Below are 24,599 nucleotides of genomic sequence, written 5' to 3'. Positions count from 1 at the left end.
CCCCACTCTTTTAGAAAGTAAGCCAGCCTCCATGGGATACAAGTTAGTCAGAGCTGGGATGGGAGTGAAGGCATATTCATCCTAATTGCAGCTGAGAATTTGCAGAAAAGTTAACCATTTGGGGCTGGATTTATGCCTCTCCCCTGTGATGGCACAGACCCACTCACAGCGCAGCCCCAGGAGCAGGGAAGGGCCAGCCCCGAGGCCAGGCCTCCGCACTCTGCAGAAAGTCCTTTGCGATGGCGGCGTCTCTGCAGAGCCCTGCCCACACAGGGTAAAATGAAGGAAGAAAGATGAAGATAGAAGTGGGACCTCACCTGCCCAAAGCACGGTCATGACACAGAGCGGCAGATCTGCCAGCACGGTTGCTGCGTTTAATCTTGGAGCAGCAGCATTTGTTTCCATGAATGCTGTGGTTACAGGTAGCTGTGCGCACACCAATCCCTGCATGTGTGTACACACACGAACACGCACACAAAGATTCAGCTTGACAATGAGCAAAACCAGGACGCCCTGCCCACCCCTAGGTGACACATCCCGGGGTGCCACTGCCACACAGCGCAGTAAGATGTGCTCCGGAAGGAACTGCCAGCCTGAATGGCAGCGCGGTGCTGGGATGCCAGCTGGGAAGCCCGGCACCTGGAGCAGCTGTGGGGCTTCCGGCTGCTGTCCTGAACTGCCTGCAGACAAGGGGCTGCATCTGGAGGAAGCACTGCTTTGCAATGGGGAGAAGAGCGCATCAAGAGGATCTTTTCACCGGGATAGCAGCCCCCACTGTAACAACTGGAAAAGTAAAAACAAATCAACCCTTTTTGTTTCCACTCAAGATTATTCGAGTAATTTTTATTGAAAATATAAGATCTACAAAGCCATGGATACCCAGCGTGGAAGAACTCATTAAGTTAGCACATTCATCTTTAAAAGGAAAATTTCAGGTTGACCTAAGGTACAATAATGTTCAATTTAAAATCTTGTCTTTCCTTCTGTAAGTTTCAAATCTCTTTTCATTAGGAGGTTCTGTGCAAGAGCTGCTTGTCACGAAAGGAAACACTTTACAATTCATGAACGTGTTCATTATAGAATAAATGAACAGCAACAATATACTAGCCTGTTTTTTTTTCCTGTTAACAGTCGTATGTTAAAGTAAACTCTTAGTTTTGTTTTGTTTTGTTTTTTCCATGATTTGGAAATTAGTTTCATATGCACCAAAGGAGCTAGTAATTTCTGCTGCTTGTCAGCTACACACAATGAGTATATTGCTGTGTGCTTTCCCCAACAACGAGGATTTTAGTAAAATGCAAGGTGTATACAACGTAATACCAAAACCTGCATCACAGAAAAGGTTAATTGTTTTCTTATTCAGCTGCCAGAGTTGATAACCTTATGCCCCTCCCCAGAGCCAAAGTAGGGGTGGCAATCCGTTAGGTTATGTACATTAAACATATACATTTTCCTTGTTGGCAAGTTCCAAGCAGTAAGCGAGAGTGCAAACAAGGATCTGTAAGCTGCCACAAAATGTATTCGTATTTCTACTCGGTGTTGTAAGAGCCAAAGGGAGGACACGTATGTCAGATGTTGAAAGAACAACTGAATCTTTGTTTTTGATCATTATGGTCAGCATGTCATGAGGTCTTGTATCTGAATGCTAAAAATGGCACCACACTTGGACATCCCATAGCCTTACACAGTACATTTGTGTTTCCCTAGCCACTGAGCACTGGTCTCACGGAGACCCTGACTTTATAAGCTAACAAAATATAGATTTGGGTGCTGAAGAATCAAAAGGAGGGCTTATACAATTAACCCTCGCACCGAAACCTAAATTTAGGATTTTACTTAAAGCCACACTGAATCAGTTGTGAGAGGGTAAAGATATAAACACACCTCTCTACTTCATCGGTAGGAAGGTGGACAACTGACCATTCAAATGGAGGGTCTGGAAACAAAGCTTAGTTGTCCTTTAAACAATGAAAAGGAGAGGCATACATAAATGGTCACCAAGGCACAATATGACAAAGGTGAAGAGTCCCTGAGACTCTGGTCTGGGTCTGTACCATTCCCCTCCCTATACAAGTAAATGAGAACATTTAGGAAAATATAATACAAAATCTCTTACAGGAAATATAGACTACACTTGCTAAAATCACTTCCCTAAAAGTGTTTATAGCTTTTTTCTCTTTTTTTTTTTCTTTTTTTCTTTCTTTTTTTTTTTTTTTAAAAGACCTTCTTTAAACAGGTAATGCAAAGACTGGTCCGTTTTTTCTTACCCGGCAAGCCAAGCTCTAATGACTTCACTAAGCAGAAGTTGTATTAAAATACATCTTCATAGTATTGCTATAATTTGGGTAAATATGTTCTGAACAGCTTGATGAGTACTAAATAAACTTTGCTGTTTTACAGCATACATTTAAATTTTTTGCACTTTTTTAAGAATAGAAAATGCAATTATAGTGTGCAAAAGAAAAAAGGATTAATTGTCTTCTAGCTGAATACTGTATTTTTAAGCCATGCCTTCCATAAAGATGTATTGACATGTGTAAAAAGAAAAAAAAAAATACAAGCAAACAGAAATTTCATTTCCCTGCAAGGAAAGATTAGCTATCACAATCTGGATCGCTTGAGTTCTGTATTTTTCAGACAAAGAAATGAAAAAAAAAAACACCACCAAAAACACTGAAATGCTTCAATGTCATCCATTCCACAGTAACAGGTCCAAACTGCAGTGCTGCATTCTACTCCTCCTGTTAACATGGATGGAATGATTTGCTGCTGGTTGGATACTGCATACAAAAAAGCAGAAGAAAGTTGAGATCATCCCACATGAAGTCATTACTAGAGCTGGCTTTTCCCCCATTTTGAAGTACAGTAGTGACTTGTAAATATGACCTTTTCTAAAGATCATCTGTAATTTGAAGGTTTATCCGCCTGCTTTACCCAAACAACTGCTGAAAGAATTGATACAACAGAGCCTGCTATACAGGGTTCCATTTTCCTTTTTTCATGTAAAAATACCACAAAAAGTAGTTTTAGGTTTTTGTATCTCCGAATCACTAACGCATGGTAGTTTCTGTTCATTCTTCCATGTTTGAAAATGGTTTCTGCAAAATCAAAATAACTGTCAAACTTCCTTATGCCATGCTTCCAACAGTTTGAATTTAATACCTCTTGAATGGAATGACAATTTCTTTTCTTTAATTTGCAGTAGAGCTACATCAAGCTAGCTTTAAGTCACAACTGTACCTAACCACAGTTCTCTGCAACAAACCCATGATTTACAATATCTAATATTGTGGTTACAGTGCAGGGAACCGTGGGTAAGAAACCTCCATGTCAGAGTACTGTGGTTGGGGTTTCCCGGAAGAGTGGCAGTTGACACCTCTGGAATATTCATATATAAGTGCTTCAGTCAGATGGTCCTGAGTTGAACTGGTAACTCAGGCACTATGAGAGCCTGGCATTCAGTCTGCGGGAATGTGTGTAACCTCCATCGCTCGAGCCGCTTTGCAAACTGTAGTGGTCTTCAGCATCACTGGCACTTCCAACACTGTCCATTTCCCCGGGTGTAAACTCCATTCCTTCAATGTCTACTTCTAAAGAAAACGTAAGAAGTATATTTTCAGAAACGCAGCTTCTCTAACAAGTAACCAGGGGCCAGCGCTGCCTGCGTAACCAACGTGCAGGTGGAACCCGAATCATTCATTTTCTGTAACTAAAAGAAGCCTGCAACGGTAGCTCCTGAGGTAAGTAGCATCTTGTCCACCTGAGAATTAAAATCCCTCCTGTCCTCGCCTACATAAATACACAGCGTGACATCAGCACCAAATGCTGTCCCAGAACAGTTCCAACCTGTTCAGAGATGCTGATCTTAAAAAACACACGAAGAAAACCCAAACCCTCTGGGCTCTGAGCTGTAGCACCACACGAGGCAGCTCAACCTGCAGGTGTCAGCTCGCAGTGACTGCGGTGCAGCCATCTGTCCTCCAAGAGCTGCACTGTGCCCAACAGCTCCGTCTCCCACGGGCCCTGGAAAGGGCTGTGTGTGTGAGTCCTCACTGACAGGCACACTGCTAACCAGAAGATGAGAAAAGGTGATGGGGAGCCCCGACAGCTCACTCTTAAATGAAAACCAAATGTAGGAAACACTTGGTGATCACTGCACAGAAAATATTGTAACATTTCACAAGAAATGATGTGAAATTGATTTACTCACGCAAACGAATTAAGGCAAATAACTGTTTTGCAAAGAATATACAAAAGATGCCGTTGCTTTTCGTTCTGTAGATTGCGTAACGGAACAGTTTTGTCTGGGTTTTGTTGAAAACTTGATCTTAGTTCTAAATTGTGTATCGAAAAATAGATTTTTTTGCTTCCCTGCTTCCCCCTCCTTCCCACAGCTGCAGGCCCCTCTGGGCAGCCCCCACGCATTTACCTTGTTCAGAGTCAGTGGATATTGTTGATCCCATACTGTCAGTGCGGATGCGCTCCATGCCCTGCACGGATAGCTGCTCCAACCTGCGTTTGAGGTAGCGGTGTTCCCGCTGTAATTGTTCTTTAATATTCAGAGCTTTTCGGTCCTGTTCTTCCAATTTCTTAAAGAGAGAGAGTATCAGTAAGCCAACAGATCGTACCTGTGTTAAAGCATCATAACTTTGGATCTTCTCCAATCAGTTCTTTTAGAGCGCGAATTGATGATCAGACACAATTATTTCTGTTACCACCCTGTAGAGCTCCGTGCAACTTCAGCTGGCCAGTCCGGAAGCGAATTGGTTTCACAGTAAAAATACATGGATACAGTAAAAGAAAAGTATTCCTTAGGGACCCTTTTGCCACTAGCAAAAGCTTCTCAGCTAAGACTGAATGATTGTTGCCTTGGTTCTGGGGAATATTTAAATCATTTTGTCAGGCAAAACTGTCACCATCTTTGGTAACTAAAGCACGACTCCGGTTTCAAGCAGAGTTTTATGGCTCTTTAGGTGAAACAAGAGAGTTATCGCCGTAAAGGAACCATTACAGGCTCCTCTGTGCTCCCTGTACTACCAGAGGCTATGGAAATTGTTACCATTTAAGAGTGCTTCATTATCAATACTCTAGTATTACTTTATATATGAAGTAGGAGGAATTTACCAACAATTCCCTTCATTCTTGCATTTCTTTTTCCTAGCACTTCTCTGATAACTCTATGATAACCCCCTAACAAAATCAGCACTATTAATCCAATACTTCTCAGCAAACAACCTGTGAATGAGTCCTTTCATGAATCAGCCCCAGATCTTTCCTGTTACTTGAATAAAATAAGGTGTTCATTTTGGAACGAAAAAGAATGCCTCACACTGCGTAGAACGCAATGCACTGTTGGTAGAAAGGTAATAGCAGGGATACTCTCAGATCTCAGCTGAATGCTTTTCCAATCACTGATAGCTATTTTCAAAAACGGACTGCATAACTAGAGAAGAAGTAGAATGGATATGATTGGATCAAAAGCAGGAGCTACAAACAAAACACACACACACACAAAAGGCAATTCTTTTAATCTAAGTGATGAAGTAAATTACAGGTTCTGGCAGAAAAAGCACTTATAAGCTAGACCAAATTTCTCTTTGAGCAGTGTTTACATGACCACTGAGATGTAGGAGATGTATTGGGAGTGAATACAGCTGCTGCTGACTCTTCCCTACCATGTGAATGAACCTATGTGTGGGTTTCTAGAGGAGAGTGGGGTGGGACAGCATACAACAAACCACGAGCCAAGTGACTGCAAGGATTCTGCTGTTCTAATGCCAACCCCAAAGCACAAGTATTTATCTTTGAAAACATAATTGATGTTACTCAACTCAGCAGCTTCCCACCTGAATGAAACCTAATTTCTGTAGCCTCACTGTGAGCCTAGGCCACACACTACTCAGATATGCATCATACATAGGAACACAATGTTACAATAAACAAATGGGGAGTACATCCATGTGCACAGCACACCAAATGTGCCCAACTGATCACATTTCCTTTTCCTCTATCTTCCTGGCTGTGGTCCCAAACTCCAAAAACTCTTTCAGGAATGAACTCAGTGATTTGTATCCAGGAGACCCAAAACTGTCCGATCTCTCAGGGCAAGTTTCAGTGTATGGGCATGCGTGTGAGAAGTTCAGAACTAATTGCTGTGTTGGAAAGGCCGGGGCAGTGCCTGCTCTGACAGTGCAGCTGAGAGGTGGCTGTCCGAAAGCCTGCAGATCTGTTGGAGGGGAGCAGTCAGGCATCAGAACAGTGGAGGTGGGTTCAGTTAGAATCTCAAAAAGAAAACAAAACTTCAGTTTCACTTTTGAGAAAAGGAGTACATGGTACCGTGCACAACAGACTGGGAAAGAATCCGTTCCTAGCTTTGTTATCAGCAGCTGAAATGTTAACTGCATGGCTAATCTCTCACACTTGCCACTTGTAAAAACAGTTTTTCAATTTGTATGCATAAGCCCATGATAGGGGGGCAGCCCGAGACAAAAACCACACGCAGTGCCTTTCATGCATGTTAGCCTGAATTATAAACAAGCAGCCAAAATCTCCAATGGTCAAAACAGGGGTTGCTCAGCTGGAGTAAACGTGCTTACAAGAGCTGAAGAAGGAGCTGAGTAACCTTGTTTACAAGAATGGCTTTGCTTGAATTCATCCTTAATGCTTCCTACGAATTACAGCCATTTCTGCAATTGCACTGAATGTCACTGCTGTACAGCAGCAGGCTGTTCTCCAAAATATTCCCAGACCACTGGCAGCATTCAGCCTCTCACGACACTTTTTGCTTTTCTCTCTTTTCCCCTTTTACATTGAAAAAAATGCCAGACAAATAATTACAGTCCTGGAGACGGCATCAGAAACCTGTTCTTTAACCTTCTGCATTTAAATATTATCATCTATCTGTGCTTCCATTCCCCTGAAAATGACGAGAGTGAAACTACGCAGTCTTAGGAAACAGCAGGGCTCAGGAGGGATCTCCTTTGTGTTGTCTGTGCACATGTCTAACCTGTACTGTTGCTAAAGCACAGGTGAGGTTTAGTTTTGGTTTTCAGCTGGTGGCTCAGGTGTTGCTCACACAAAGCATGCAAAGGGAGTGGCAGCTAACAGGAGATGAGATTTTATTTTTGGTTTCTTTTAAGTGATTGGCACATGCTCCAGGATCTGGTTGCTGGAGTATGGGATGAGGGTGAGACTCGTTAGGAGCTATAATCCCTTTGACTCCATTAGTTATTTCATTACCAGTTATTGGTATTTTCACACTGACATCAAGTGCAGTACAATGCTACTTTTTTCAGTCCTTAAAATAAGTACATTAATCAAATAACACCCATGATATACATATATTTTAATACAATATAAACCATTAATAATCACAAAACCACCATTTTATATATCTGATACTGCAAAGCACATAAAAAACTTGATAACCTGAGTGAAAACCCTGCTTCTAATACAGACCAATAGAGCCAGAAGATCAGACATATGGATACAGATCTTGTGTGAAAATTAAAACTCCTCTTTATGGATACACATTCTGGAAGATTATGCTTTAAAAATGTAAAAATACAGACGAATGTTTTTACCTTGATATGCATCTTAGCTCTTTTCAACAGACTTAGAGTGGTGTGTCTGGTGCTGTCCGGCCCAAGAGGCACGAGCTGTTTTAGCTGTTCCAAATATAGCCGGAGTTTCGCCCGTCTGCAATTATTAAAAATGAAGAGTGTTGTAGTGAAGTTGCACTTGAATTGCACATCCTATATGCAAACACCATCTGTTTGCAGGATCTCTCTGCAAAACTCAATTCAACAGTGGCTTCCTCTCCCCTTCCTTTGGCAAAGTTTCAGACCGAAAGGTCACTTGAAATGTAGTAATGCTACTTGGCACACTCGTACACTATTTTCATACCTATATTTGAAAGCAGTTTGCTCCGTCTGGTTATTCCCAACTTAAGGAAGGGGAAGTACATCCAGAGAAAGTAACTCAACCGAGGCTGCACATTGAATGTGTGGTTGAATAAAGAAGAAAAGTGGAGACTTCAGCCCAACCTGGATGGCTTTCCAGCCTGTGGGAGGGAGCAGAGCCTGCACACTGCAGCTCCCCGCTGCCCGATGTGATGGTTGTGCTCCTGCAAGGCACGGCTGCTTCCAGCTGTACCTCTCAGCCCTCACCATAGACCCTTTTTGCTCCTGCCCATGCACGAACCCACAGCCCACTGTGAAGGAGCCAGAACAACACTTGGAGCAACACCAATGAGCTCCAGCAGTGTCAGGTCCATTGCTCTCATTCAAGTGATACCATTACCACTCCCAGCAACTTTTCTCCTATACTAATGGCATCAAATCCATTGGTAAAGAATGAGGATAAGCAAAATGGCATTTCTACAGCTAGCTGATTTCCAAACTTTTTGTATTTCTTTAAGGAGGCACTGGCAGTACAACGCTCCATGCAACTCTACTGTAACTGCCAAAGCAAAGCAGAGCAAACCAAAGAACATCGCACCTTTCAGTTTTACACAATGGAAATAGATGCAGCACTTACATGAGCAACATCTGTACCATTTTCTTTCCACCAGCCCAGACTGAACAAAGCAATGATCTGGAGCATGCCTACAGCCCCCACACAGCACTAATAATAAGCGAAGCGGATCACAAGTGTGACATGAATAATTATCTGTTTCCAATCTGCTGTATGCTGCATGAAGGAAACAAACTGTGCGGGAAATGTAATGCTCCTGGTCAGGACATTCAGAACAAGAATTCAGCATCAGTATCTGAAATGCAACTTAAGAGGATTCAGTGTAAACTGAATGACAGGTAACATCGTATCTGGACTGAGTACTATAATGAAAAACCCTGAGAATGAATGGGGGAGAAAAAAGCAAAATAAAACCTAATGAAAATTCAGTGCTGTAATGACAACACACTGACATGTAGTTCTGGCTGCCTGTAAATTAGTGGTGCATTAGGTATGAATTCAAAGAGCATTCTGTAGAACTGTTAATTCTTTCTTCAAGTCATTTAGGAGAAAGAGGTTATTGGTGGAAGTATGATTCAAGAGAGAACAGATGCCATACTCTTTGTTTAGGGCTGGGGTTTGGTTTGTATTCAAGGCTCTGCACCTAACAACCAAACCGCTTTTATTTCATGCACAGCCTCATAGGTGGGAGCAGCCCTGGGACTGCTGAGCTGAGCCACGATGCCGACCTTTACAGCAGATGCAAAGGATGAAGTGCCGCCATCAGGGGCTACTGGGAGCTATACCGAGAACACAGGTAACGCTTTATTTCTCTTTCTATAGCCTTTAATAGCTACCTGTTTTTTTTGTGTGTGTATTAACTAAAATCTTGCTTCAGGCACTGAATTCAATCCATCTTTTTGATTTCTAACTGGCCTCTAAGCATGCATGCAGCCATTGCGTCACTCGGTACAACTTGGATGCAACTCTATTTAGACAGCTGACAGAGAAGTGGGGACTGAGGATAAAGGAGGATGTGAGAAGAGAGGGGACAAGAAGAGTACCCACGTGGCAAACAGAGAGTTAAACACATGGACCAGAATGACTGCTTGCAGTAATTAGAAGTATTATAACGAATACACTGAACTGTTAATCTAAAGTCTACTTAATATTCATGTTGAAATACATCAGTGGAAGCCAGGCTCCATACCCAGCTTATCTGCCTCTGCTGGTATTTGAAGAAAGTCTGCTTACTGCAGGGTCACAATAAGGGTTTGGTGCACTTCCTTAGCACCCGCTGGGGCAACGAGCAGAGATACATCCAGTGGGCGAGGCTGTGAGCCTGGCTGAAGCACTGTTCTTTTATGTCCTACACAAAGCAGGGAAAGCAGGACTTGGCAGCAGTGCCACAAAGAGTATACGACTGAAGTTAATAAGAATATTTTAACTGATCAATGAGAATAATTAAAAGGAGCGCAATATTAAAATACTAATAATGCCTTAAAACATTCTCTAACAACAGACAGCACAATGTAATAAACACACCTTGCTGAAACACCCACGGGAACTTCATCTTTTTTTGTGAGTGTAAACAAGGGGATATTTTCTTTCATTCTTTTACTCATATCTTTACATAAATGTTTATGTTGCTAATTCATGTATTGTAACACAAGAGCATCATCAATGGCCTGAATTATGAACACGGAAACTCCACCCTGCCACAATTACTAGAGTAAATACCCCACAGTTTTCAGTTTACAAATCTTGGAAAAAAACCCTCTAAGAATGTAAGAGAGCATTGCTGGCATGCTGCAGTAACCGATCACAGCAGCAGCAAGGGACTCCGACTTCACAGCAGATAAATTGTCACGCGCAGGATCTGTCAGCACTAACTTCTCCCTGGCTGCAGGGAACCGACAGCTTTTCCTCCTCGGCCGATGGGAGCCACCCAGAAGGCAGCCGCAGAGGTAATCACAGCCTGAGCCCTTTGTGTTCTGTACATCAGGCCACATACTCTACCTAGAAAAAAAGCAAAAAGCTGTCTGGTCCAAGAGGAGCTGGGGAACAGTCTCTGTGCCCGCGATGCGGCTCAGTGCAGTAATTACACTGCTCCAGCTCCAAAACATGACACCTTCGCCCACACCACACATGATGTCAGGCGAGTAAGCCGGTGCCTAGAAAAGCACACGCTTTTCCGCTCCCATGTGGATGCACAGAAATATTCCCTTCATCGCTGCTCTTGAATTTAGCCGAGAAGTAAAGGACCTGTAACAAGCCTCCAAAAATTCACATACTCGAGCTGTGTGGACGGAGTGAGGTGTTGAGAGAGAAGCCAAGTGACCCACCTCAGACACTGCGTGTGTTTTTCTGCCTGAAGACGAAGATGTCAGATGGTCAAGACTCCACAGAACATCACAGAATGGCATGGGCCGGGTTGGGCTGTGAACTCAAAGCCTATCCATTCCCAACCCCTTGCTGTAGGCTGGTTGCCCCACACCAGCTCAGACTACACAGGGCCAACCTGGCCTTGAGCACCTCCAGGTATGGGGCACCCGCAGCTCACTGGGCAGCCTGTGCCACAGCCTCACTACATTCTTAGTAAAGAAATTCCTCCTAATTTCTTCTCAGAGTGGTGAGGCAATGGAACAGGCCTCTCAGGGAGGTGCTGGAGTCACTGTCCCTGATGGTGCTCAAGAAAAGGGTAGAGAAGGCACTGAGGGACATGGTCAGTGGACATGGAGAGGATGGGTTCACAGTTGAACTAAATGATCTTGGAGGTCTTTTCCAACCTCAATGATTCTATGGTTCTATCACTATCAGACTGCATAAAAAATCGTTCTCCCTCCTGTTCATAAGCTCCCATTAAGTACTGGAAGGCTGCAGTGAGGTCTCCCCTTCTCCAGCCTGAAAACCCAACTCCCTCAGCCTTTCTTCATAGCAGAGGTGCTACAGCTCTCTGAGCAACTTCAGTCTTTTCCTCATGAGTGAGCCTATCACATGGTCCTGTAATGCTCTACTAATGCTTAATAAAAAGGAGCTATAGCCCCTCTGCGTCAGTCAAGGCTCCCCTGGGGCAGCTGTCCTACAGCAGGTGGGCGGTTCACCACTTTCATAGAAACGACAATCACTTTTTGACAGCCACCATAACAGCTATTGACTGGGACTCCCTGAACTCACACTGAAACTGTGAAAGCAGCATGGGGCAGCACTTGCTAAGTACTTCAGCCAAATGAACCTGCCAGGCCAGAGGGCCACGTGAGGGGCCTGCCTCAAGGCACCAAGTCCGGACAGGATGCCATGCCCAGCAGTGCTGGAGATTCCCCCACAGCACTTCCATAAGAAGTTCACTTGAAGGCCACGCTCTGCAGTCCACAGATTCCACAGAAAGGCAAGGAGCCATGCTGGCTGGAGGAGCTCGGATTTACCACTCTTTTAAGACAGGCTGCTGTACAAAAGCACATGAGGATCTCTGACTCTAACCTGTCTCAAAATTGCATAAATTAATCTATTAAATAGCAGTCAGGAAGCTTCCCCATAGGTATGAAATTCTGGATGCAAATATATTTTACACCAAGAAATGGAATGCTACGTTGCAGAGGGGGAAAGAAAAAGAACAAAAAGCCTATTGTTTGCACTGGATAATCTTAATTCCAAGAAAACTGCAACAATTCCAAGAAATTCCTACAACTTCTTGACGGGTGGTTGCAATGGGAACAAAATACTCCTTGGTAAGGCCAAAAAATGAAATAAGAGGCAATGGCTGTGAGGTACAGGATGGGCATTAGGAAACAAATTTATTACGAAAGCAGTGCATATGCAGAATAGGTTGCCCAGAAAAGCTTCACAAGTGCTGCTGCTGGAGGTTTTTCAAAATTCATCTTGACAAAACCACAGTGTTTCAGAGGTCCTTCCAATCAACACTGCTGTGACTGCATAAATCAGACTGCTTGAAAAACCATAGCATTTGACTCACATAGCAGCAAAAAAAAAAAAAAAGAAAAGAAAAAAACAGTGCAGTTCAAACTGCCAGTCTTATCCAATACAGCGCTGTAGGTTTGTGGAGTGACCTGATCCACCTACAGGCTTTCCATGGGAGCTCTCAGTAGCTTTTTTAGACACAGCGTGGCAGATAGAAATAGCCTGCAGACAGTTAAAAAGTAGGCAGCAAAAAGCAGAAAGCTACTGCTCAGGCAGCAGCTGCACAGCTCTCTGGTGGCAGTGAAAGCACGTTTCCTAAACCACACAAGTACAAATCAAGAGACCTAAACTGGGGTCTGTTGTTTAACCCATTGATCTGCACCAAGTCAACAGGAAAGGCAAAGCTTTCCTTTGGCAATGCATGTCCAAAGCAAGCTGCTTTACCCTCCCTGTGGCATGCCTCAGCCAGGCCTAAGTGAAATTACATGGCACAGACACTCATGACAGCTTACAGGGTGGCAGTGAAAAATGCTGCCATGTCCAAACATGCATGTATCACACCGCCCTGGCAGGGAAACCCACACAAGACAGAGCTGCTGACAGCCCTCCTCACATCTGTGATAGGAAGCACGGGGCAGGCATGTCCTCCAGGGTACATTTGAAGACAGCAGCAGCAGTTCCCACTGCTGACGTTGTGCTGCTCACTGCCTGCAGAAAGCATCAAAATGGCAATGCTCATCCACGGATTCCTCAGCAGTCACAGACAAGAGCACAGAGCACAACAGACACAGGTCACATTCCTGACGGATCCACCTTGTGCGTCAAGACCTCAGTCCACAGCCTCTCCAAGTTAGAAGAGTGACTCTCTCACACGTACGCATTCTTGTGTTGACTCAATGCTGGCTGTAATAGGGAAGGTCTGACTCTACCAGCAAAGCCTGATGTCCCATGGGAAGTCCCAGAACAGCCCTGACTTCTCCATACCTACTGAGCCCTACCAGCAGATTGCCCAGTCAGGACACCCTGTTGTCCTGGCCATACTGAGGTGTGTGCAGCAAGGATCTGAAAGCATGTATGGACATGAAACACTGCCTGCTTCACAAGAAGGCCTGAGCTGTGCTTTCTGCAATATGTTTTCAGTGCTAAAAATGCTTGCATGGCTGAACATGTGTCTGTATTTCAGAAGTCCCAAATTTAGTCTACTAAACTAGCTGTGTCTACAGGAGGTTGACACACTCTTAAACCAACTGCTAAATATATTTACTTGGAGATGTTTTGCAAATAAAAGAACACTACAGATCAAACACTCAAATGACAATGAAAATGCAGTCATTAGAAGTTGCACTACTGAAAACAACAGATATATTTGAAATAGGTGCAAAAATTTAAAGAAAATCATCATTTCTGCACTTCATCTATTTCAATCCAAGAAACAGACAGCTTCAGAGCCTGCCACAATGTAAGCCCCGTCCTAGCTCACAAGGAAAGCCCCAGAGTTCTTAATACAAACAGCCTCCACACTTCAAAAAAAAAAACAACAAACAACTATTACAGGTAACCTGAATAAAAATTCTGAAATAAACCAAGGAGAAGCAATATTCGTACAAACTGGACAGAGTCACTGAAGCATTTCAAATTCCTCCTTTCGTGTTTCACATTTTTTTTCCACATTTAAACCTGGTCCTGTGCTGTGCAATGAAGTTAATATACACAAGTTTAAATATAGAGCAGTTACTAAATTTTTCATTGCTGCACAGTGACTAAGTAATCTGGATTAATAACATACATAGGATAAAGTCAGAGAAGGATCCCTGCACCAAAAATTCACATCTGGAGTCACATACACAGACTCTGGAGTCCAGGTACTTCGTGAATCAAAGGGGTTTGGGTTGAGCCAACAACTTCAGCTCGGAAACCGCTGCAGTGAACCACGGGGTTTGCTTCCTTAAGAAAAGTGATTCTATCTGCCACCAGACAACAAATTCGGCATAAAATACAGAAGTGAGCTAGCTAACTGCAATCATAAAATACTGTGTTTTACAGGAAAACTCTTCACAGTTTTATTTATGAAGAGCCACCACCTGTATGGGGAGCAGTAAAGTTTTAGAGAGAATCAGCAAATGAGGATCTTTCGTGACCCATTCCGGCCATGACTGCAGATAGCATTACTGTCCAAACCCTTATCACTAGCTGCTTCTAAAGATGCCAACCTCTCAGCCTGCCTAGTCCCACCCCTGCCATAGGCTGGGAACCCCCCCAGCTAAGGCTGCCAGGGCCCGTTCAAGCCAGCTCCAGGCACGGGGCACTCTCAGCTCTCCAGGCTGCCTGTGCCAGGGCCTCACGTCCTCTAAGTAAAGATCTTCTTCCTAACATCTAACCCAAATTTTAGTTTAGTTTAGTAACCCCCTTTTAGTTTTAAGAGTCCGTCCCCCTCCTGCTTATAAGCTCCTACAAGAGCTCCATCTCTTTTTATTTTTATGCATAATCACATCTGATTGATGACAGAATTTTGCTACGGATAGCTTTATGATGCTGAAAACAAAATGTTTGCATGTTATTTTCTATATTCTTGGGTACCACTGTACATACATACAATGTAGATACAGACATATATATACCCCACTGTGTAGCAGGAGCTGGTATTCAGGCACACCTGCCTTACTCCTCCATAAGATAACACTTTTCCTGAACTGTCAGGAATGATATATTTACAGCTCTGCAACGCTTTTAATAAGCCATCAAAGATGATCCTGCACCAATTAAAATGCATTTGTTTACACAGGCATTTAGAGAGATTGTATCTACAACTTCCATCTTAAGAAATTAAAGAAACTCCATTATAGCAAAATGCTTCTGAAGAAACCTTTCTATTAATGGTCCAGGCAGGATTTAGAGTATCTTCAGAAAAAAGATCAAATGCAATGCAAGATAACAGCTCTCCACTGAAGTATAAAATCTTGTCTTTACCGTATTTTCCATATTTATTTCAGCCAGAAACACTTTCAATACTTTTTTTCCACTCTACAAAGGATACCTCGAACATATTCCCAGTTTTTCAATAGAGGCTCATATTCACGCTGCACAATCTACTTCATCTACACAACAAATTTACTTTAGTGAAAAGGAAAGAAAACCTCTTAGTATTAAAGCACTGTACCATGGCGAGGCACCCAGTGTGCCGCACTTGGACATTCTGATTGCTTCGAGATGTGTGAAATATTTGCTCACAGCTGAGTGCCTCAGAGTCAAAAACAGAAAATTCAGCAGTGCCCTTACAGCAAACTCTTTTGGTTTTTATTATACAAGGAAAAAATAAATCAAGCAAATAAATCAGCTTTCTGTAGATGTACTTCTCTTTGAGCTATGAACAAAATGCTGAAATTTGTGCTGCAGGTGAAGATTCATAGGTTTGTTCCAAATCGTATTTTTTTGCCTTTGTCTAATACCCCCACAGGTCTCTGTATCTAAATTCAGCATGGAAGCACTGGAAGGTACAGAGGTAACAGATGGAAAAACCTGCAAGTGCCTGATCAGACAATCTCTCTAAACTGGAGAGCTGTGGATTTGAAGGATGGACTGTTTGGTGGATTAAGAATTGGCTGGCTGCACGCAGCCAGAGGGTTGTGATCAATGGTTCTGTGTCAGGGTGGAGGCCGCTCACAAGCGGTGTCCTTCAGGGGTCGGTCTTGGGACTGGTGCTCTTCAGCATCTTCATCAACGATACAGACCATGGCATCAAGTGCACCCTCAGCAAGTTTGCGGATGATACCAAGCTGAGCGATGCAGTTGATACATTGGAGGGAAGGAAAGCCATCCAGAGGGACCTGGACAGGCTGGAGAAGTGGGCCCACGTGAAAATAATGAGGTTCAGTAAGGCCAAGTGCAGGGTGCTGACTTGGGTCGGAGCAATCCCAGGTGTTTATACAGACTGGGAGAAGAACCTGTTGAGAGCAGCCCTGCAGAGAAGGACTTGGGGTCCTGGTGGATGAGAAGCTGGACGTGAGCCAGCAGTGTGCGCTTCCAGCCTGGAAGGCCAACTGTGTTCTGGGCTGCATTAAAAAAGGTTGGCCAGCAGGGAGAGGGAGGTGATTGTCCCGGTCTACTCAGTTCTTGTGAGGCCCCATCTGGAGTACTGCATCCTGGCCTGGGGCCCCCAGAACAAGAAAAACACAGAGCTCTTGGAATGAGTCCAGAAGAGGGGCACTGAGATGATCAGAGGGCTGGAGCACCTGTCCTACGAAGAAAGGTTGAGAGAACTGGGCTCTTAGAGAAGAGAAGGCTCTGGGGGACCTCATTGTGGCCTTCCAGTACTGGAAGGGAGCATACAAACAGGAGGGGCAACAGCTGTCTACCAAGGTGGATAGTGAGAGGACAAGGGGGAATGGTCTCAAACTGTCACAGGGGAGGTTTAGGTTAGATATTAGAAGGAAGTTCTTCACACAGTGGTGACACACTAGAACAGGTTACCCAAGGAGGCTGTGGATGCCCCGTCCCTGGAAGCGTTCAAGGCCAGGCTGGATGTGGCTCTGGGCAGCCTGGTCTGCTGGTTGGTGACCCTGCATGTAGCAGGGGGTTGAAACTCGATGATCGTTGTGGTCCTTCTCAACTCAAGCCATTCTATGATTCTATGAATCAGCACAACAGCCTACTTTAGCACGTACCAGGAGTTTCGGTGCTCCACCTGCATTTTCAGTGTCCTGAATATTTTTGTGTCTTTGTTTCTCTAAACCGAAACTGGCCAGACAGCTCCAGCAGTGAGGTCAGTGGTCTTCAGGTGCTTCTGTAGTGTCTGAATAGAATCATACAACCATCTGAGTCGGAAAGGACCTTTAAAGGTCATCTCCTCTAATTCCCCTGCAATGAACAGGGACATCACTTCCCTACAAAGGCAATGTCTGCAAGTCTATCCTGTAATCATTACCTTTAAAAGAGCTCTGAGCTTGGCCATCCACACGTTTTCATGTGAGCAGCTGTCCGAAATGAGTGGTGATGGTTCTAACTCTTACACCACAGAAGACAGAAGAAAATATCTGCTGCCTGTCATAACGCTTACCGCTTCCCAACTCAATGTCTTCTGCACATTTTCACTCTGAAAAATATTTACGTTCTCTACGTCCCTCTACACCGATGCACACTGCAGCATTCATAGTGTATTCTGTTTACTTTCACTTACTGCCACTTCAGCCCACTTGCTGAGCCAAGACCCCACGCCTTTAACTTTGCTTTTTACCTTCCAAAAGTCGCAGCTCATTCATGTTTTGGAGTACGTTCATGTACCAGGCCTATTCCTACATCATTTAGCAAACGTAAGTTGAAGGAAATACCTGCAATACCACAGATATATAAATTTCTGGCCAGGCACACATGTTGGCAGCAGTGTGCAAGAGGCTAGCTGGGGACAGGTGAACCCGGCTGCTTTGGGAGCAGGAGACTCTGGCTGCTGATGAGAGGATACCTGGCAGGCCCTGCTGTCCACCTTGCCCTCTTCCCCTCTTTCTCCTTTGCCTGTCCCTCCAGCCTCTCCTTGTTCTGACTTATGAGCATCAAGCTACATCAGTGTTCCTTCATCTCTCAGGGTGACCACAAGCAAACTTCCAAAGCTCTCTGCACTCTGGTTACCGCTGGAGGGTGGGCTGGGTAGGCCAGAGCATCTCTCATGGCAGCAGACAGACTGCTGAGGGCCCCAGAGGCACAGCAGAAGACAAAATCCCTATGGTGCAGTTAGTGCCTGTTACCATCTAATTCCTCCATCTCCTCCCACTCAAGTCCTCCTCCTGCCACTGTGAGCTGTCAGGGAAGCGAGATGCGACACTGCTGTCTGTCCTCCAATGCTCTGTCGTTTGCCTGCAGACCAGCCCCACAGAGGACAACATCCAAATGGACTGCCTGATTTCCAACTAGGACTGCTTCTCCAACGGACAGGGCGAGCAGCATGCAGTCGTGCACAACAGTAAGCAGTGAGAGCAAGGCCTAGGGGCAGGCAGGACACAGCAGCTCTGCCTGGTGCCAGCCATGGCCACAAGGGAAACACAGCCCCAGGCTCAGCCTCAGGACCTGAGGACCTGCAGCTGGGCCTCACCTCTGTTTTGTGTTGCTGTTAGTGAATGGCAGCCACAGGGTTTAACAGCCCTTCACTGTATCAGGTCTTGGAGATAAGTAACTGAAGCATGCAGAAATCTGAGATGTGCTTCTTAGAAAAAGTCAATTGAAATTTACAAGCTCTAGAGGGACTCCCAAAAGCATCACAAGCTAACAATGGCAGCTGGATACCATTTGTCTTTCCTGGATGGTGACCATCTCAGAGTCACAGACATAGGATTCCCCATCCTCTGACCACAGGCAGTAAAATCTCTGACCTTGCAAGAGTGTGAGGCAACAGAAATCTACCATTATGGTAACTGCTGAAAGGCTTCACCCTTGCAGAGATTTGTTTTTTCCTCTGTAAACAAAACAGGAGTGATTTCAACCTAGATTTAGTATTGTAACCTTCAGGTTTTGCTCATCTACAGAAAACAGCTTTCTGCATTTTAAACCTTCAAACTCAATGTCAAGCAAGTGTGAGTAATCCTTACACCTACAGAAGAAGAATTTCTGTTTCAAATGTCTCCTATTTTTAGCTCTGTTATCTACTGATTATCTTTTAACATTTACCTCCCAAACACTTTTGAGCAGTAGCAGGAGAGGCTGCACAGCACAACAGGCAGCGTCACGCTGCACCTATCTAACACAGGCAGACAAGCAGTGCTTGTGGGGAAACACACAAGTGGTGGAAATACATCTGTAAATACCTGAAAGTAGAGTCTACAAAAAATAATTGACTGTGTTTTCACTAAATTAATTAACTGCTTTGTTCCGCCAGCCTCACACTTCTTTGTTTCTGCATTAAAATGCAGACGTTGCAACTGAGCGGTCCTCCTAAATGAGACCTCTCCAATCCATCTGTCTTATTGGCACTCGTGTTTCTTAGATTATTCTGCAGGGAGACTTAAGATTTGGAGTTTGTCTGTTGCCTCAGAACAGCGGTAGACCAAATTAGGTAAGGCAGTGTCACTGCAAGATCAGCCCATCCCAGTATTGAGTGGCTTTAATTCCCACTTGAAGTGACATGAGCTGCACGCACGCACGCACACACACACACACTCCCTCAGAAACCCCAAGAGTGGATGACAACTCCATCTGTACGCAAGGGCAATGCTCTTTGGTCTTTGGCAGCAGTGGAACACAATATTCCTTCCTGTTCAGCAAATCCTCCTGCCACAGGTTTGCAATTCTGCTTTCATTTGCTGCCTTTCCCCGTGCTCTTGTAAGGAATTCACTGAGGAACTGCAGAGCACAGAGCGAAGAGAACTGCATTTACCAAAATGAGGAAAATCTCTGTTATGACCGGGGAGTTGTTCTTCAATTATCAGACTGTTTCCCCACATCAAAATGCTAAGCAAGAACATCATGTCTCAGGACAGCCGCCAACAGGAAGGATCTTCAAAAAAATTAAAGAAATAAAAAGGGAAGGGTGGGGGGTACAGTGCTCAGAGAGGCACAGAGGAGTTGAGCTGTAGCACAGCACTCAGTGAAGGGAGCACAAGGTCCAGTAAGCTTCTCCTGCCTCACTTTATACCTCCCTGCAGACCTGGCTATTTTATACACATGCCAAATGCAGGGAGAAATGTGTTCAGGATTTATATTTTTTTTTACATTGCTGTATGATGCAAATTAATCGAGAGGCAAGTCAAGCTGAATTATTTTAGCTAAACTGAAATCATGCATTGGCTTCACACACTGAGTGTGAGGTCTTCATGTGGCAGACAGAAAAACTAAATGGTCTTTTTTCCTCTATGAAGATAAATGCAGAGTGTGAGGAACAACACACATAACAGATACCTGTGGCTGTCACTTAACTGTCTGCTGTACTTCTACATTCAAATGAAAAGGGAAGATCAGGTACCCAGTTTAACCCTAAAGGCCACCTTTAGCCTAATAAACACCATAGGAACTCCACCAGGCATCACAGGCATGAAACACCCACCACAGGAAACTACCTCCCACCACACCTCTGAAGCAACATATCTCTATTTGGGCACCTATCAACCACCTTCTCAGTCTCAGAGGTAGGAAGCTCTGACTGGGAATTTAAGTACTAGAAATGCGTGTTCAATGCTACTTCTTACTCCTGTCTTTGCTTCTGCTGATACTTCCTGACCTGTATCATAGAAGCACTAAGGTAGGAAAAGACCTCCAAGATCATCTAGTCCAACCATCGAACCATCCCTACCATGCCCACTAACCCAAGTTCCTCAAGTGCCACCTCTACCCTTTCCCTGAATACCTCCCAGGGATGGTGATTCCCCTATTTCCCTGGGCAGCCTGTTCCTATGCCTCACAATTCTTTCTGAGAACAAATTTTTCCTAATGTCCAACCTGAATGTACCAAAGCTTCATGGCCATCCTAGAGTTGCTAATGGTGGCAGCTTGCGCATGCATGAGCAAAGCTAATTGGCTTTTAGGGGAAAGATGTGGTGGGCTTTGCTGTCTTTATTAGTGCAGACACTTGAGATGCCTCCAGCAAGGCAGCTGGGTGCTTCTTGTCCCTGTCAGAGACAGCAGGGTGCCTGCTCTAGCCAGCCTAAGACTGGCTCTGGTCCCACGTGAAAACACCAAAGGAGAAGAACAAAAGAAAGAACCCTGAACTAATTAAGAACACACGTCCCCATATGTCCTGTTGAACGTCCCAAACTCTGCTACTGAAACCCTGTAATTAGAGGTGGACAGAAAAGACAGAGTGTAGGTGCATACATAAACAAATACAGGGGAAGAATTAAATACACCAGCTGTAATTAAATATAGTCTATTCCAAGACTACAATGAATTCAGAGTTCAGCAACACTTTTGTAATATTTCTCCCCCAAAACAATGACCCAATCTGGTGCCATGGGACAGTGCAGAGTTGCAGATATCTGACAGCCCTGCCTAAAAGCTTAGATGTAGCTTGCCACAGCACATGTAGTGCCTTGTTTATAATACAATTTCCGTTCCATTTCCTTTTCCATTGAATGGCACAAAGCTGACTGTCTCTGCCAGACAGGGTGCAGTTGTGCAGAATATGAAAGTGATCCATTTTGAGATGGCAAGGTTTGGAACGGCTCTTCACAACTCTCCCTCTTTCCTGCTTCTTCCTTCCTCACAAGATTCAGCCCTAATTTCTTAAAAACAGTGTTCTGAAATTATCTGGTAATAGAAAAAAAACAAACAAACAAACTTGAAGCTTGGACCCATTTGCCATTTGAATATGTAAATCCATGCAATGGGAACCAAGACACCTGACAGCTTATTTCAAATACCTGTCAGCACCTAAACCCAATAGGTGCTTCTAGCCAAACATACACAACCAGCTCCCAAATTTCCCTACGAGAAATTATTTGCTCCACCCACACTGTTCATTTCAGCAGTCAACACAACAGCACTTACCTACTGGGATGAAGGCAGCTTTCTTAGGGGAATTAGAGGGTTTGCTTCCTTCATGCTTTGCAAATACCAGCTACCGTGGTATGTATGACACACAGTGTCTGTACAACTGATACCTGCAAACACTGTCGGGTCCTCCTGACTTTAACAGCAACTGCTGAGTTCTGACAGCAACAACATGCCATGCAGGCCCCTCTTTTAGCATCCTGTATCTTCATTTAGTTATCTGAACGGAAGCATCCACAAACAAAGGCAGGTAAATTTGTTAGGCATTAATCCCAAGGTGCCCATTGGGAGGACAGGACTCAAGCATTTCTCCAGGCTTTTAGAGACTTTTCACCACACTAGAGGTGATCTTTCTTCTGAGCCTTCTGCTTTGTTGCTGTCAGGTAAAGCTTTGCTCAGGTTTTCTTAATGTAGGGCAGGCAGCTTGTGACTGGAATTATTAATGTTAGAAATATTGCAACAGAAGACCTCATGTACATGCATCCAAGCCCACACCTCTTCTGTATCAGCTACGTCGATCTCCACACGCTACATAATTAGTTACACTAATTTATATAGAAAAAAAATTGTGTAACATAAGCTAGGCTTAACAAGTAAAACTAGCCACTAAGCCACCCTGCTCTGATCTAGCAGGATGCACGCAGCTCCACAGATGCAGTTTCCATCTCAGAACACAGCACTCCACGAAACCCCAGAACAACCCTCTCCTTCCAAAAATAGGCAAAGAGAGACAAAAAAGGGAAAATCTCATCCGTTCTTGTGAGATGCACTTTTTAGGACAAGAAAAGTCAGTTCTAACCAGATCACATGTGTGGGATTTTTGGTGTTTGTTTGTTTGTTTTTCAAAAACAGGCTCAAATTAAACTGCTGTGAAGGAAGAGCATTATGCTTTTTTTATGGTTATGATCCAGTGTCTGAGCAGAGCTTCCAGAACCACAGCTGCATGCTCCATGGCACACTGCACTACCACGTGTGCTGAGAAGAGAAACAGACTGGGAATTAATTGATCTATGAAGGAACTCCGTGCAGCCAATTCTAAGCCATGGGCTGTTATGCCCAAGTGTTTGAAAACAGACACCAAAAGGGGAAGGTGGCATTATCTGCAACAGCAAAGTGCATGCTGCTCAATTCAGAAAGCACTGCTTTTAATCTGGGACCTGACCACACTGTACTCAGCACTCCAACAGCATAAACATCCCATGGAAAGGGGACTAAAATAGAGCTGGAGGTGCCAACACAGCATGCAGAGGAGAGGATGGAACCAGAACCCCGCAGAAGAGCATCACCTCCTGCAGACTAAGCTGGTACCTCAGTGTCAACCCCCACCAGGAACACTGGGTCACCACACACTTTGTGCTCAGAACATGTCTGGAAGACACCAATCCATTCTCGGGCAAAGCCGGTGCAAGGCCTGAGCTCAGCGCCCACCTGGCCTTAAAGAGCAGAGCCATGCTACTGGTGTATTCATGAGCTCTGCACACTGTGTTAGGCATCACTGATCCCAGTGCTCATCTGAGGGCTTCCACAGAGATGTCAGGTTGGGATTCACTCAAGGATTCCCATTGTGTTACGCAGGCGTAGCTTCAGAGACAGTTCCTTAAAGCCCATTAGCTGACTAAGTACATTAAAAAATAAATAATCAAGATCCACCTTACTTGCTAAGCTTTAAAGGCACACTGCACTTGCAAAGGTTGCCCAGAGAAGTTATGGGAGCCCCATGCCTGGAGGAGCTCAAGGCCAGGCTGAATGAAGCCCTAGGCAGCCTGATCTAGTGGGTGACAACCAGCCCATGGCAGGAGGTTGGCTGGAAGTAGATGATATTTAAGGTCCATTCCAACCCAATCCATTCTGTGACACTCTGACTGTCTTTTCCATATTTAAGTCAGCAAATTTCTTGCTTCTCCAATCAACAGAGAGGCCACCAGTGAGCATCTCTTCTCCTATTTGCAGAGGGCAAGCACCAAGCTGTTGTCTGCATGGTTGAAGGTGTCCACTGACCTCTGATTTGTACAAGAGCAGCCCGCTCTTCTTACCATGGTGGCTAAGAACTGGTCTGGTCAATTAGCAGATGCTAAGAGTATAAACTACCTTCTACATAGTCCATTAGAGGCTCAGAGGAAAAAAAAGCATGCACTAGGTTTCTCAGTCATCTCCCCTCTGCTCACTGTCTGTCCAGCCAAGAAGTGCAGGAGCCTGAACCCATACTGAGGCCCTGCAGTTCGGCAGGAAAAATGACATGACAATTTAGTCAAAAGAATGTTTCAGTCAATTTTTCATCACTATGTAAAAGTTCTGTCCAATGCATGAGGAAGTGTACATCTGTGACACCTGGAGTACAGCGTTCTTTGCAGATTAATTCCTAAGCTTCATCCGATTAATGCACCCCTGCTTCTCAAAACAGCAGTCTAGATGGGAAAAGACTTTTGTTGGGAGTGAGTGGCCAGTGTCATGTTGCTGTGGGCACTAAAAAGACAACACTTCAGCACACTGGAATTTACAATGGCTACTGCAGCACGTCGTGCACGGCAAGCCACAGGTCTGACATCTGCTGAATAGCTGAGGTTGAGGGAAGGTGAGGAAAGAACAGTGCTGTGCAAAGCTCCGAACATTCTGGTTTCATTGATTCCCCATGGATTCCTAGACTGAAAAACATTGGACAATTCAACAAAACCAGAGGATTAAGCTTTCAGTTCTGGGGGTTCAGTGTTTTAAAGACTTTTCTCAACGCACTCCAGAAAATACTTCTTAAGGCATTTTAAGAC

General features: G+C 44.4%; 1 protein-coding gene across 2 annotated transcripts in view; it reads right to left on the bottom strand.

Annotated features, from left to right (window-relative positions):
* Positions 1-809: 809 nt before the first annotated feature.
* The window catches only part of MXD4 (MAX dimerization protein 4), a 38,147-nt gene continuing 14,357 nt past the window's right edge, over positions 810-24,599 (bottom strand). For both annotated transcript variants that reach the window (XM_042871347.1, XM_042871348.1), the window contains exons 4-6: positions 7,584-7,698; positions 4,430-4,589; positions 810-3,590 (exon numbers count right to left, since the gene is read on the bottom strand). In XM_042871347.1, coding sequence (XP_042727281.1) covers positions 3,442-3,590; positions 4,430-4,589; positions 7,584-7,698 — 424 coding nt within the window. In that variant the 3' untranslated portion in view covers positions 810-3,441. The remainder of the gene's footprint in view (positions 3,591-4,429; positions 4,590-7,583; positions 7,699-24,599) is intronic.

The sequence above is a fragment of the Lagopus leucura genome, unplaced genomic scaffold (genome assembly GCF_019238085.1).
Source record: "Lagopus leucura isolate 7727_CA_CO unplaced genomic scaffold, USGS_WTPT01 Super-Scaffold_100004, whole genome shotgun sequence".
Classification (NCBI taxonomy): Eukaryota; Metazoa; Chordata; class Aves; order Galliformes; family Phasianidae; genus Lagopus; species Lagopus leucura.
This window is presented reverse-complemented; position numbering and strand designations above follow the sequence as displayed.